We start from the raw sequence: 15,590 nt of genomic DNA on the forward strand, positions 1-15,590 counted from the left end.
TGAATTCTCAAGGGAAAAAGTCCCTGGTTTCCAAACACAGGAAAATAACTGTAGAAACCCTGCATAGAAAACAGGCAGGTAGCCCTCAGAATTCCCAGAATGGACAGAGGGATATGGGGGATGAGGTCTAGGGCTCCACTCCAGGTCCCACCCACACCCCAAACGGCGCTTTCCCCACCAAAACAATTGCACCCAGCACAAGGTGGGTTTTTTTTTTAAAACAAAAAAAGCACTTTATTTAACAAAAAAAAAAAAAGAAAGAAAAAAGCACAATGTACCTGCAGAAACTTTTCTTATTTTTGTTGTTTTCTTAAAAAAAAAACCAAAAAACCCTCCCCTCCAAAAAAACAAAAAAAAAAAACAGGAAGTTTGTATTTTTTGATCACCATTATCAGGCTTTTACAACATCTATAGTGAACAAACATCCGCTTCAAAGTTCTATGGACAGAGAAAAAAGGACAGACAGCACCCAGCGGACACAGGGGGAGGTTTTGTTATCATTTATTTGTGAAGTTAAAAACGAGCGATAAAAAGTAAAAACTGCCATACAATTGTTTTTTTTTAATTTTTTAAAGTTTTTTTTCTTTCCCATTTTGTTTTCAGTTTCAATCTCCTCTCGAACAGATGAAATATGACAGACCAGTCCCAGGAATTGGAGGGGGGTAGGGGGGGACACACATCAGGAGTTGCTATTCAAAGAGGGCAGGAAGAGAAGGATGGGAGACCAGAGACCAAGGGGGTTCGAGTGGGCCTTGCTGTTTCAGGAGGGGGCAAGGGAGATGTTTTTCTATTTTTTCCTGTAGCCCCAACACCTACTCCAAGGAATGTTCCAACTCTAACTAAAAAACAAAAAAAAAAGCAAGATGATTTTTTCTTTTGAAAGTTTATTTTAAAAATAAGAAGGGGGCTGGTGGTGGTGATGTGTCTGTGGGGGGTAGGGGGATGTGGACTGCCTTACCCTGAAAAAGGCAGTTTTGGGAAAGCAAGAAGGGAGGTGGGAAAGGGAAAAGAGGGAGGCGGAGGAAAAAGAGATGGAGAGAGGGAGGGGGAAAAGTGAGAGAGAGAAAGAGAGAGAGAGAGAGAGAGAAATTTTTATAGGTTCTATTTGTTTGCTTTTTGCAGAGATTTAGTTCTTCTATGGCCGGCTCAAAATGAGGAATCCAGAGTTTTGAGAGAAAAAAAGCATGTGAGACAAAGAGAAAGAGAGTGAGAACGAGCGAGAAGAGAGCAAGAGAGCGCAAAACACTCAGCAAGTGCTCTATCCACCCAGCGGGGCCTGCTTCCCCCTTCACCCCACTCCCTCCTCCCCAAGGCAGCCATCGCTCTCTTGCCAAAAAACAAAACAAAACAAAAAAACAAACAAAAAAAAAGATTTTCACAGATGAGGAAGTTCACATTCATTCGATTCATTGAGCCTGCGGAGAGGGAAGAGATAGGAATTGGTCACTACCTGGGGAAGGGGAGGAAGGGAAGGGGAGACTAGAAGGGACACCAGGACAGGATTAGAACAGCCTAAGGAGCAGTGTATTTTTCTGGGAGGAGGGGAAGAGAAGAAAAGAGAAGGCGGCAGGGAACTCCCTCCAATCCTGTGGCAAACGAAGAGTGAATTTTGCAGGCCAGAGGGTGGAGTTCAACTCCCTAGGCAAGTGCTCCAAAGTATGTATTTGAAATCAGACTCTCTGGCTCTTTGAACAAGAAGAATGAGAAACAACCACATAACAGGCAGGAAGAGAGAGCGCGAGATGACTTCTCCTTCTCAGGGGTGCACCCTCATTCAGAGGAGGGCAATTCCCGGCGCTTTACAACAAACATTGTTCAAGATCATGGTGTCCCCACAACACCCCTGTGAGGTAGGTTTGAGGGTGGCAATGATCATCATGCCCACTTCCACAGACAAGACCAGGATCAGGATCGGAGGCGCGGGCACAAGAGTGACAGAAAGGGGGAGAGAAAATTCGCAGAAGAGACTGAGCCAAGGCGGAGTGGGGACGGGGAGCAGCAGCCAGGGAGGGGCAGAAAGGGAGACCCTGGCCCCTCCCCGAGGCGGTCCCCTCTTCTCCGCCAGAGACGGCGCTGACCCCAAAGAGGGGGTGCCTGCAACACACACAATCACTCAGACTTGGGGGGGGAGGGGGGGTAATGATCATTGATAAAAAAATAAATCCATAACCTGGGGGAGGGGAGGAAAAAGGCTTTTTAAAACTCAAGTGGCCAGATTTACAGATTGAGAGAAAGAAAGACAGAGTGAGTGAGAGTGAGTTAGTTGGCTGGGATGGCAACCAACATTCAAGCTATTTGCCCACCCCCCACCCACCCCAGGACCACCCACCAGTTCAAAAGTTCCACCTTGTATTTTTTTCGTGCTCTCCCCCAACATCACGACAGCGTTACACAGGAACAAGCAGGCTGGCGGAGGGAGGCCTCTTCTGTTTAACCTCTGGGCCCAGCGCACATTGTCCCCTGTCTTGTGGGGACTCCCGGAGACCTCCGGCCACATGGCCCCCGATGCTGGCATCAAGGGCACACCCCGCAGGGGAAGGGATTTCCGGCGCTACCCACTAAGGCAGGATGGACGGTAGCCGGGGGTTGGAAGGAAAAAGGAGGAGGAGGAGGGTGGCAATTCCCACTTGCCTGCTGTCCCTGCTGTGTGGGTGGTGGCTGAGGGCCGCCAGGACCAGGGGTCTGTCCGTAGTAGGCGGCTTGCTGTCTGTAATATTCGGCCCAGGCAGCACTATAGTCAGGCTGGGAGCCTGGGGGGGCTCCAGGTCCACCACCAGTGGCCACTTGCGCTGTGGTTGGGGAGGGTGAAGAGGCAGAAAGTGAGTCCCATTTTATTAAGTCAGACCCCTGTTCCCTTCCAACCCTAGAAAGAAGCAGGCACCAGCTCACCTTGTTTCTTATAGTACTCCTCCCAGGCTTTTGTGTAATCCTGCTGGGGGGGAGCACCAGGCTGCTGAGGCTGTTGGCCTAAGGAGCACGAAGAGATGGAGACCATCAAGGTCTTGGCCATAGGAGAAATGGTATCCACATCGATTCATTTTTCTTTTTGTTCCCTTGGTCACTGCTGTTTTTCTTCCCATGGAGAGGTACCCAACTAACCCTGTCTTCTTTCTCAGTGGTCCCTCCCCAACCTTACCTATTTTTTTATAATATTCTTCCCAGGCTTTAGTGTAGTCTGACTGTCCGGTAGGTGGGGGCTGTGGGGGTTCCCCCTGGGCAGGTGGGGCGGTGGGGGCTGGTGCTGGACCTGGCACAGGGCCTGGAGGCTGCTGGTAGTAGTGTGAGTAGTAGGCAGCCCAGGCAGCATTGGGATCTGCTGCTGCAGCTGCTGCTTTATCTGGAAAGTAAAGACAAGACTTGAGGAGGATGGGGGAGGGAGGGAAAGACTGAATCTCTTTCCCTTCTCTTATAGCTAATTACTTACTTGGGTCATGAGGAGCAGGTGGCTGCCACTGTGGATAAGTGTTGCCCCAACCCTGGGGTGGGTACTGGTGTGGAGGGGGGCCTCCTGCACTATAAAAAGAATATAAGAAAAAATAAGAAATATAATGAGCAACAGTGAAACTCGAGGCGGACAAATTAAGATAGTGGTAGATTCTTGATCTATCAAACAAATAGCCCTGTGACTTCAGGCAGCTTCTGTATTAGAAGTTTTTAAAAATTTATCTAATGAGACCAATGTTTGGAAGTTATAGAGACTAATTTTGGCTAGCTAACAGGAAAAGCCTCAATCAATTCCATTGATAAATGAAATGGTCTGCCTTTGAAGGTTAAAAAGTTTCCCATTGAAAGGAAGAACAAATCTTGGTATATGACTGTAATGGAGTACTATAGCTCCATAAAAAAGGATAAACAAGATGAAATCAGAAAAATCCGGACTTATGTGAACTGTTGCAAAATGAAGTGAGCAGAACCAGGAGAATGTATACAATAACAGAAATATTGCACAATGATCAATTGAGAAAGACAAAACCATTATGAGCAAAGCAAGTTTCCAAGACAACCACGAGAGACTCATGAAGAAAATGCTATTCAGAGCCATAGAAAGAACTGTTAGATCAAAGCATGCCATCTTCCACTTTGTTTCCTCAATAAGATTCTTAATGTATGTGTGATATGTCTTCTATCACAACATGAGTTATGGAAATTACCTGTATCAAACTATTTGCTGGCAGGGGGAGGGAAAAAATCTGAATCTTAAAATATTAGAAATTACCAAACTGTTTCTACATATAAATGAAAAAATTTAATAAAAAAGTTCCCCATTACTAGAAATTTTCAGAAAGAAAATAAACGGACCCATATTTGGGATATTGCCCAGTCAATCTAGTATAACAATAAGGAAAAGAACACCAGGCTTTCAGTTGGACCAGGGTTGAGTCCTGGTAGTGATATTTACTAGGGGGTGACCCTAGATGACTTACTTAGCCTATGTAACTCAAATAATTGCTAGCTATGTGAGAATAACTGGCACTACTCCTTCTAACTGGGCAGTTTTAACTTCTGAGGCTCATTTCAGCTTAGATCTCCAATATGAAAATCTCCAAGAGGCTTTTCAGCTTAGAGATCAAAAGGCTCTATGAATCCTGAAAGTTATCTCACTCTTCATCCCACCAAGAAGAATCAGTTAATTGCAAATAGCAAAGAGTACCCTATATAGCACCTCATTGATTCGAACAAGCCTTAGAACTTGCCATCCCATCATTCTTTCCCCTCAAAGACTCCTGGAGTCAAAAATATACTTACTGAGGAGGAGCTCCTGGAGGCCCCTGGTTGAAAGGTCCTGGGTTGAAGGGCCCCATTGGACCAGCAGGACCTGGTCCCCCAGGACCTGGTCCAACTGGACAGAGAGGACCCTGGTAGGAAAAGAAAACAAAATCTGAACTCAATGACAGTCTGAAAGGAGACAAAGGCTGAGGCCATAAATGGTATTTTCCATAGCCCTGTCCCCTGTTCAAACCTCAATTTTCTCCTCAATAAGCTGCTTGGCATGGTCAATTTGCTGAGGGGATCCCCGGATGATGAAGAGCTTGAAATTAGGGTCCCCATTTGGTGGGAGCTGCCGAGAGATCTCCACAAAGGCGCCTGTTTGTTGATTTATGGCTTTCACGTTCTCCCCACCTAAAAGTAAAGGAGAAAGCTCAGAGCACAGATGGAATAGGAAGAGGGCTTTAGAGGGAGAACAAGGCAGTGGATAGTGACACTTACCTCTACCAATAACCAGCCCGCACTTGTGAGTTGGAATGGAGAAAGTCATCTCTCCACCAGGAGGTCCCCAGTTACCCTGGCCTCGGCCTCGGCCCCTCCCTCCAGGAGGCATGCCTGGGCCCCCAGGAGGTCCAGGGGGACCACTCTATAAGAAATGAAGACTATGTGAGGATCAACTAAGCAAATGGTGATCCTAGAATAAAGCAGCATGTTACTATAAATGGGAGTTCAATCCCCAGTTCTGCCCTTTATAATCTCAGGTCAATTAACTTTCCGGAGTACCTTCAATATTCTCATTTGTGGAAAAAAGGGTTAATACTAAATTACTAAAAGTCCTCATCAGTTCTAAATCCTATGATCTTAGACTAGACATATTAACACATGTAAAACAATGTAGAATATAAAGACTGAACAAGTGGGACGTGATCTCCAAGTTCTATTCCAAATCTTCTTGGGAGATAAGAGTTGGATGTTTTGGCTCCACATAGTACTACAATCCCTCCAGTCCACTCTGGAGCATACCCTTAAACTCTGGAGGAGGTCATTGATGATTCTGGCAGCATGCTCACACCGGTCTGGGGGTCCCATGATGTGGGCTATCTTCTCAGGACCTGTTCCATCATCTGAAACCCAAAACCAAAAAAAAGGTTCAGTTTTAAAAATAAGACCATGTACCTGAAACAAAAGGTTTTGAGAGGAGGGATTTGGTTTGAAATAAAAAGATGGGTTTTCTACTTAGTACCAGTTACTTTTGTCAAAGTTGCTTAACCTCTCTGGGCCTCCTCAAGAACTAGATAAACTCTAGGATTCCCATCCATCTCTAATTCCTATGAAATCTAGCAGCTTTATCTGCAATAATAAAAAAAAATGGGTTTTCAAAAATGTGAATGGATATATAAATTTTGATATATACCACAAAATAAAATCATAACATAGTTGTTATGTTAGTCAAGAAACTTCAAGTACCAGAATGTTTCCATACCATGACAACATAAAGGAATAGTTGCAATTTTTAAAAAAGTTCAAGATAGGAGTGTACAGGATGATATTTGTTCTTTTACTAAAACCCCCACACACATACATACAAGACAAAATGTAAAGAATTTGGACCTTACATTTTTATGGACAATTACTTTCATTTGTATTTGGATTGTTAATGGTTACTAAGTTGAAAACTTTTTTGTTAAGTCTTCTCTAACATTGCTTGTCAGGAAAGCAGGGACTAAATAATTTCTAACCCCCTCCCCCTCTCTGGTGGTCGACCCAGCACCATCCACTCACTACAATGAGATGATTAATGAGGTTATTTGATACTAAAGTTAGTCTCTAATACCCAACATTTACCATTATTACCAAGGTAGATGTGGATAGTCCCATAAAAGAGAACCGGACCAGTTAATATGAAACAGTAACAGGTCAAATAATGGGTTCATTTCCCATTCCTGCCCCTCAGTAATGACTATGAATCTTAAACACTGCACTTTCTTCCCTAAATAATATTAACAGATCAGGCAAGATCTCAAAGCAATGCAATCTTATCTTCAGGCATTTTTGCGATTCAAAGGAATAGAGATTAACTAAGAGCTAGGGTAGGATGCAGGTGAGAATCTAGTATGTATGGACCAAGCAAATAGCTTCTTTGCCAAATTAGGGTATCATGGTCCACACTGTAACATGGGAAGTTACGTGCGACTTATCTACTGAGGGAGAAAAAGAATTCCCAATGAATCTGAGTCAGGAGCATAGTCATGCCCCCAATTTATCTCCAACTATCTGAAGAAAGAAAATATGGAAATTACAGAGAAGCAGATTTCAACCCAACATAAGGACTTTAGATTAGATTTCTCTAAATTTCCTAAGTCTAAAAAATGGTTTATAAGAAAACATTTTCTAATAATCTAAGCTACATAAAAATAAAACAGACTGCTGGAGATAATTGAATTTCTGGTCCCTCTTGGCATTCAAAAAGTTAGATGAACATTGGTGGGATTCTTTAGAGATTCCTTTCCTGGGTAGAAGCTGAATACACATAGCCTCTAAAGTTCCTTCCAAGCCAGGCTCTGAGGAGCTAGTCTACACATTCAATCTTACTGACCTTGTTTGAATTGTATTCGGACACCAGCATCACTTTGTATTTTTTTGATCATTTCTCCACTCCGACCAATGACCACACCAACAGAATGTCTGGGTACTGGCACCTAAGAAGAGGAAAGGAAGCCAATGTGATCTACATTCTTTATCTCTGCTGCCCTCTGCTGCCAGGCAGAAAGGACATCTATGACAATAGCCCCCCCCCCCCCCCCCCAAGAGGAAGCATTCTTACATCTATCCCACCACCAATCCGGGATCCATATTCATTCCGGTCCCCAAAGCCTCCTTGGTCACGTTCTCGGAGGATGTCCATCACCATCTCACAGGCTTGCTACAACATATGTGGTACTCATAAGCATCAGGACAGAAATTGGCTCTTCCCCTCATTACTTCTCTGGTCTCACCAAATTCCCACCATACCAACTAAGCCTAGAAGAGACAGCTGTCTGGTAGATTCCAAATGATCCCCAAACAAATCTGATGAGTGGTAGGAAAATTGGATCCTGACACAAAGGTAAAGGGAAGGGCAGACATGGGGGGGGGGGGTACCTTTGGAGGGTTCTAAGACCCAAATTACTCCAGAAAGAAGACCCAAAACAAACTGACACTAGGCCATTAGACCTTTGAGGTACCAGGGCCCAAAGAGCTGGGGCAATTCTTTATATTTTTACATTCAAGGAAGTCTGAGTTAAGGGGAAAAAAACCAACCCCAACCCTCAGCCATAATTTTTGCAAGAACTATCTCCATTGCAGCCTGAGCTCCAATTCTGTCTTATAACAGCTGCTGCCTCCTATCTAACTCCAGTCTATAGCTGTTACATTAAAATATCATCCCTTCAAGTCTTCCTTACCACTCCTTTTTTTCTTTACCTGTACTTTATATGGGTCACCAATAATCCGGAGAGGTTTGTCCACATTGGTATTTTGGGATCCATCTTGAATTAAAATCATCTTCACTCCAGCTCGCTCCTGCACAACCACCAATGCCATAGTTAATGACAGGCTCTGGCTCAACACATCAAGGCAAGGGAAAGGGCTGGCAATGCCTTAGCATTCAAGACAAGGGCTTCAGGGAAGGACAAGTGATAAGAGGGCTCTGAGAGTCTCTGCTGAATGTTGGCAGAGATCAATGCCAAGCCCTATAGAAGTGTTCAAGGTAAACCTTCTTGAGAGAGAAAGGGGAGGGGGCTGGGTCTGGAAGAGATCTGTCCTCAGGGTCACTCTCACACCTGCAGCTGTTTAATGGTCTCCCCGCCTTTGCCAATCACCAGTCCTGCTTTTCCTGCAGGAATCATGATCTCCTGCACTGTGCCATTCTGACCCCCATTTGAATTATCATGGAACTGTCCAGGAGGACCACCTCGGCCCCGGGATACAATGTCATCTAGCATCATCTTTGCCTTCCTGTGGAGAGAGAAGAAGAATGTGTTCTCATTGTAGAACATGCCAAGTAAGGGTTTATGTTTCCAACACTCCTATATCCTAAAAAGTAGTTAAGTAGCACCAGTGTCTCCTGGCAAACAAAATTATCATGAAGGAATATAGACATTTAGGAAGAGGAAAATTATTCACTGCTGAAGTAGCAATATACAGAATAGAATGAAGGGACATCTAACACAATCATGCATGACCACATAGATTATAACTAGGAAAAACCTTGCTCCCAGAATGGCAACAAGGTCCAGAGAAACAACACAGAGGCTCAAACACTAACCCACTCATCACAAGAGCCACACCAATATTCATTCATTCCTCTGAGAAGCCCTCAAGTATATGGATCTGGATGCCTTCCTTTCATACAAACAGGCAGCAAAAAGCAAAGTACATACTGCACTGATTCCGGGGCTCCTGTCAGTGACACACTTCGCTCAGGTAAGCCGCCACTGTCTAAAGAAGAAAAAGAACATTGGGTCAGAAACCAAGGTCTCTGAAACTTTCCCCTGCTACAGGTGAAAATACAAGAAACATCTCCTAAAACATTACTTTGGCAGCCTAACTCAGACTATATAAAGGAAGCAATTCTAGTGCAAATACTTGTTGTTCACTTATTTCAGTCACATCCAACTCTTCATGACCCTAGCAGGGATCAGATCAGATGTTGAATTATATGGCCTCTGAAATGCTCAGAGAGGAGAAAGAAGGGAGGATGGTTGGTTTCAGTGAACTACACGACAGGCACTAGAAAATGGGGACAGCCCACTAATGTAGTCCCAAAAGAAAAAACATTTGCTTGCATTCAGTAGAAAGCTAGGTTAATGCATCCTTGACTATAACTTGGGCACCAATGAATGTGTGGTAGATCCTCACAAGGAGCCTTCCCATACCTGGTGAGATCTGTACTTTGCAGCCTGAGTCCTGCTGGATCTTGTTGATCTGTTCACCACCTCTGCCAATGACTATATGGGGTAAAATTAAAAAAATGTAGCCAAAAGCTCAGGAAATGCAGAGCTCATAAGATTTTTGTTTTGTTTTGTTTTGGGGTATTACCCTCCCCCATCTCAAATCTTCAGGAAAGAGGGCAGCAGCCACTCCAAGAGCTACAGTGTCCAGAGAAGATTGGGGGGGGGGGGGGGGGGGGTAGGAGGCACAATTAAAATGAGAACAAGAGACTCTTTCAAACCCAAGACGTCTGGCCTGGCACAATCTCACAGGAAGAAGCCAAGATAACAGGGCTCCTGACCAAGGTGAAGCTGTCAGCTTCTACACTCCCCACCCACTCCACTTCAGGGCAGACCCACACTTACTTAGTCCCACCATGCCATCGGGAACACGGTACTCTTCTGTCATTGAAGACCTGTAAAGGAATAGAGATCATGGATTCAAATGTGAATAGAGATTCTAATCAGAAAACAGAGGGTCACCTGGAAAAAGAGTAACTGCCCAATACATAGAAACTGTAGGGATTATTCAACTCAAAAATACATGCACCAGCCAAACTACATTCTGAGAAGAGCTTCTTAAAGTACTACTGGCTGTGTACGTAAAGGCAAGGAGGACATATGGGTGATGTGAGTACCTATAAAGCCTCAAGCCAAGGCAGCACAGACCAGGATATCGATATACCCCACCCTCTCCCTCCCCAAACCAGACCAAATGCTGACCATATATCCTTGGGCGAATGAGGTCACTTTATCAAATGAGATAACACATAAAAAGTATTTTGCTAACCTTAAAAGTGCTATATGAATGCTAGCTATTATTATTCACCTCTCTAGGGCCTATTTCCTCCTGTGTAACATGAGGGAGTTGGATAAGATGATCTCTAAGGTCCCTTTCAGCTCTTACTCTATAGTTCTGTGACAGGTTCATGGGACAACCCCTGGAAATGTCATTACAAGAAACAAACTCTCACAGAAGACAGATAAGAAATACTCATACCTTCCCCCAACCCCCCCCCCCACCACCACCATGTCCCTACCCTCCCACCAAGAGAAGGCAGGAACTGAGCCCACACCTCCCTGGAGCTAGTAAAAAGTTACAAATTTCTCTCCCCACAAAACCCATGGACAAAAGTATAAACAAAGAGGAAATAAAATTTCAATTTTAATTTCCCCCACCTAATCTCATAAAGAATTGCTAAGATAAAATGACCAAATTGATTTAACTTGAATATCCTAAATAACTGATTATTCTGATAGGGAGGTTTCTGATAGGCAAATCTAAAGGAAAGGTGATAGGTAGAGAGCAAGAAATTCTTCAAACCGTGGCTTACCTGGGAGGAGGATGAATAGGCCCAAGCTGAGAACTGAGAGCTGGAAAAAAAAAAAGGGGGGGGTATGGTATATTGGTCTGATGCTAACTAATGGTCAATAAAAAGCCTTAATTTCTATAGCACTTTAAGGTTTACAAAATGCTTTCTTCACAATATTATGAGGAGAGGAATGTAAGGATGATGAGTTACATTTAACAAGTCTCACATAACTGTCCTTAATAAGTACTCAGAAAATGTTTGGGAGCTTGAGGATCAGTATCTTAAGACTGTACTTCCCAAGGGTTCCATCTTGAAGGAAAAATGACACCCGGACAAAGACCACTGTCAGCCCCAGGACCCCGTCCAATATGGAACATCTGTTATATCACACCAAAATGGACTTACAATCGCCTTGGGCTGCCAGTTTCTTGCTCTCAGGTTGATCTGTGGAATTGAGAAGATGTTAGATGTAGTCTCCACCCACTGCCACCTCAGAACCAATGTTAATAGTGCATGTTTAGGCACATAGATCTGTTTATCACCTCCTCCCAAACCTTAGAGAGCCTGACAGCAGACAAAGACAACCAAATACCATTAGTGTCAAGATTCTCAACCCTCCTATCAACTTTAGGACTAAAAAAGCCCCTTAAAACAAGTGAACAATGTTTTTAGGGACAATTGGAGTCACAGAAATTATTTCCTGCAGTGAGAAAAATAGGCCTTAGTTGGAATGGTAAAAATAAGGTTTCAGGATGGATGAGCTGCCTTTGCTTATAATCATGGCTACCAAAGGTTAACTCTTGAGTATATCTGGTTGTTGTCCAGTCATTTCATTTGCAACCAACTCTTCAAGATCCCATTTGGGGTTTTCTTGGCCAAGATAATAGAGAGGTTTGCTATTTTTCTCCCCAGGTCATTTTTATAAATGAAGAAGTTGAGGCAAACAAAGTTAAGTGACTTCCACAGGGTCACACAGCTATACTGAAGCTGAGTTTAAACTCAGGTCTTCCTGACTCCAGTCCTGGCACTCCAAACTAAATCAGACCCCAACAGAAATTAACCATATTTTTGCCATGTTCCATGTGAGAAAAAATATTTCTAGTAGTTCACACCCATATCAACTATCTCACCCCAACCCAAATTTGGCAATCTTAGGACAAGAGAATATAATACAGAATGTAGATTTGAAGCTTTTGCAGAAAACACAGCAGTTTCTTAAATAAATTTTTAAAAAATCCTCAACATATATTTAAGCCACTGTTACCAACTTTGTCTCTCTCTCCCCTTTCCCTCAAGTTATACAAATCAGCAGTTACCTCCATCTTCCAACTGTCTCTTTTGGCCCCCAAAACCAAAATCTGGAGTGCTGTTATTCACTGTTGTAGCTGCATCACCTCCAATTTTTGCTGCTATCTGAAAATCAATTAAGAATAAGAGAATTAATTCCAAAAGACAATGGCATTTAAGAATCAGGAAAGAAAGTATGAGAGAAAGTGCTCTTTCTCCTTTGACCTCCATATGTCCAAATTCTAATTTGTTATTTGATATTAAGATCTTTTGGTTAATTCCTATTGACTTCTAAGGAGCCTTTTGGTAAAAATAAAAACACCATGGAAATAACTTTTAGGACTTCAAATTTGAGAATTCATCTAGAAAATTAACAATTCCCACTTTTCACCCTTGATAGTTAGTACCTGAGTCTAGAAATCTGTTTCCAGGTCAGACAGAAGTGAAATTATAAGGGCTGCTATTTGATCCTTTCACAGAGGCCAGGCTGGTCCATCAAAATCTGTCCCTTTCTCCCTCCCTGACATTCTAATATTAGTAAGAACCTAAATATTTATTTTAGTTCCTCAAAGGTGTCACTACTACTACTACTACTACTACTACTACTACTACTACTACTACTACTACTACTACTACTACTACTACTACTACTACTGCTACTACTGCTACTACTGCTACTACTACTACCACCACCACCAGAGAAATGAGTACTTTAGGACTTAAATCAGTCTTAGAAACTTCAAAACTGTTAGCAATTTTTACCCCTAGTTTTCCTCAGTTTACTTCTACCTTCCAATATTTCATTTTAAAATGTTATATGAATTATGAAACCTATGATCCCATGATTATGAATTGTTTGGTCACAAAACTTCCTAAAAGCTAGTTCACAATCAAGGAAAAAACCACTTCAAACAAATTCAATTTTACTAACCTTCATTTTATGTTTGTGGGAGTAATTATCAAGGAGCCCTAGGACCAGAGCTTTGGTCAATTAGCCATTCCTCACAGAGCTTAAACTTATGCCTCAGGCCTGGAGTCCTTCAAGATCCCACTCAGGCAAAGCCTGGTAGCACCTAATTCTCCTCCTGCTACCACTGGCTATGCCCACAAACCACACAGAAGGGCATGTGGGCGGTCCCCTAACGGGACAACCCTGAGCTTTCATTCTTCCTGGAACTCATCTCCTTCTTTAAGGTTGGTACTTAGTTCCATGCTGAAGACAATGTTGAGTATGTCATGGCAAAATATGTTGTCAAACCTTTTCCTACACACTAAGGCAGCAGGGGATAAGGGAGGGGGAGGAATGGGTCCCTCATCTGAGAGTACTTTAGATTGCCACCTGTAAGGATGTAGAGGCTAAGACAGACTTCCAGCAGGAGCCACTTTCCCTAGTAGCTAAGTTCTGCAAGTATGCCCGGCTCATCACATATAGGAGTTTCCTTTCATACGACCCACAAATACTATATTCCCTCTAGAGGGTCCAGATGAGAAACAAGAGGGGCCCCTTTCTTCAAATACAAAAAAGTCAAACATGTGTTTCTACTGTGCAAAAACTAACCATAACAATGTTCCCCCCTCTAGAGAAACATTAGAAGCAGCTGGGAACTCCTAGCTGAAGTTACAACTCTCAAACCAGATATCCCCATCCTCCGGTCCCAAAGCCCGGTAGGTCAGCCCCACCCATGTCCAACTCCTAAGTTCAATGAACTCAACGGAGCTACTGCAGAGAGCCTGGGAGCTATAGAAGACACCAGAAGGAAAAAGGGGTGAGGAGAACTGTGACCCTTCCCAACTCTCTTCCTCCTCCCACGCAGGGGAAAGAATGAATGGGAAAGTCACTGCACCCACTCCCCCCACGTGCCAAAATGTAAGAGAGAAGGTCACGGTGCCCCTTCCCACACCTCACTTTCGTCTTCCCTTGCACTGACACAATAAATGGAGGGGTGCTTGCACCCCTTTCCCTCAGGAGTGCCCAACTGGGAGGGTTACTGCCCCTCTCCATTTTCTCACCCCTGCATTAAAGAGCAATTAAGGTGGAATGTTATTGCACTCCTTTCCTTCCCAAATTCCCCTTCCTTCCAAAGTACAGTAATGAGGAGAGCTCAGGGGTGCCGGGCCCTCGCCTGGCCGGACTCCAAAGGCCAGGCCCCCTCGAGTACCCAGCTCCCATCACTGGTCCCTAGTCCCCATGTGCCCCCCGAGCCCCGCGCGCGCGCACATGCCCCCTCCTCAGCCCCCCCACGTGACCCCGGCCTCGCGCTCCCTCCTCCCCCCGCCCCCCGGCGCTGCCGCCGCCGCCGCCGCCTCCTCCTCACCTGCCGGGCCCGCTGCACGGCATCGGCGAAGGCGTCCTTGCGGATTCCCGGGGCTCCCCCTCCGGGTGGCGGGGCCGAGCCGGGACCCGGTCCTCCGCCCCCTCCACCTCCCCGGTCCCCGGCGCCGGGCGCTCCTGGCGGCGGCCCCCCAGCTCCCCCAGCGCCAGCCCCGGCTCCGGCTCCGGCCCCGGCGCCTCCTCCTCCTCCGGCAGGCGGCGGCGGCCCCGGTGGCGGCCCCCCAGTGCTGTAGTCCGACATGGCGGCCAGGCAGGGCGTCCCCTCAGGGGGCGGGGGGGCGAACGGGGCTGAGGCGACGCGGCTGGGCCCGGGCTGAGGCGGCGGCGGCTCAACGCGGGAACAAGGCCTCGCTCCACACGGCCGCAAAGGAGTCTGGGAGCAGAGCGGCTGGGGAGAGGAGGAGGGCGGGGGAAGGGCGGCGGGGCGAGATGAGGGGGGGTGGGCGGGGGAAGGAGGAAGGTCTGTCGCTGGCGTGAGGGCAACGCTACTCAGCCAATGGCCAAGGGCCTCGACGTTTGCAGAGCCAATCGTGTGCCCTAGATCTGGCAGTGGAGGCCGGCAATTCGGGAGGGCCTTGGGAAAGGAGGGGTGGAGGGAGCACACTGTCAGCCAATCCGAAGGAGACGAGGATGTGGGGGAGGGGAAGGCGGGAGACACAGGAAGATGGACAGCTTGCAGAATCAATCCACGGTGAGTGCTCCGTGAGAAGGCGGAGAATTCCGGACCGCCAGAGAAGACGAGGGGACCAATTAGGCAAGCATTCCAGAATCGGGAGGCGGATTCCAGACAAGATTGACAACTACAACAAGGCAATCGGACGGGAAGGACGGCCAAAGTGAACTCTCCCGTGAGCGCCAGGAAGGGAGGGGGCTGGCTTCTCAAATGATTGATATTTACAAGGTCCAATCAGGTTTACATAAAAGTAGGGGACAAGTTGGTGTAATGACTGCTAGGAAAATAAACCAAACTCTTACGAATAA

At 45.4% G+C, this 15,590-nt stretch overlaps 1 protein-coding gene across 2 annotated transcripts; it reads right to left on the minus strand.

The window, feature by feature from the left end:
• Positions 1–485: 485 nt before the first annotated feature.
• KHSRP (KH-type splicing regulatory protein) lies at positions 486–14,993 on the minus strand. Of its 2 annotated transcripts, XM_056822560.1 has the most exons (20): positions 14,593–14,993; positions 12,307–12,403; positions 11,396–11,434; positions 11,012–11,051; positions 10,044–10,093; positions 9,624–9,695; positions 9,129–9,186; positions 8,529–8,703; positions 8,170–8,268; positions 7,532–7,630; positions 7,304–7,406; positions 5,731–5,831; positions 5,209–5,353; positions 4,961–5,121; positions 4,747–4,856; positions 3,425–3,513; positions 3,137–3,337; positions 2,890–2,967; positions 2,632–2,789; positions 486–1,415 (listed from the first exon to the last, which is right to left on the minus strand). In XM_056822560.1, exons 1-20 carry the CDS (start codon positions 14,848–14,850, stop codon positions 1,407–1,409), a joined length of 2,142 nt encoding a protein of 713 aa, XP_056678538.1. In that variant the 5' UTR covers positions 14,851–14,993; the 3' UTR covers positions 486–1,406. The 2 variants fall into 2 exon arrangements, with proteins under 2 accessions (XP_056678538.1, XP_056678537.1); XM_056822559.1 differs by having other exon boundaries at positions 486–2,789; positions 14,593–14,992.
• Between the last annotated feature and the right edge of the window lie 597 nt (positions 14,994–15,590).

This window comes from Monodelphis domestica, chromosome 3 (assembly GCF_027887165.1).
Source record: "Monodelphis domestica isolate mMonDom1 chromosome 3, mMonDom1.pri, whole genome shotgun sequence".
NCBI lineage: Eukaryota > Metazoa > Chordata > Mammalia > Didelphimorphia > Didelphidae > Monodelphis > Monodelphis domestica.

Bases quoted from the DNA above. Each gene is read 5' to 3' on its own strand.
- KHSRP (XM_056822559.1), bottom strand. From the start codon at position 14,850: ATGTCGGACTACAGCACTGGGGGGCCGCCACCGGGGCCGCCGCCGCCT. The intron at 10,094-11,011 runs GTAAGCCACGGT...ATTCCTTTACAG, and splicing joins CCTATTCATCCTCCTCCCAG to GTCTTCAATGACAGAAGAGT. The intron at 4,857-4,960 runs GTTTGAACAGGG...TTTTCCTACCAG, and splicing joins TTATTGAGGAGAAAATTGAG to GGTCCTCTCTGTCCAGTTGG.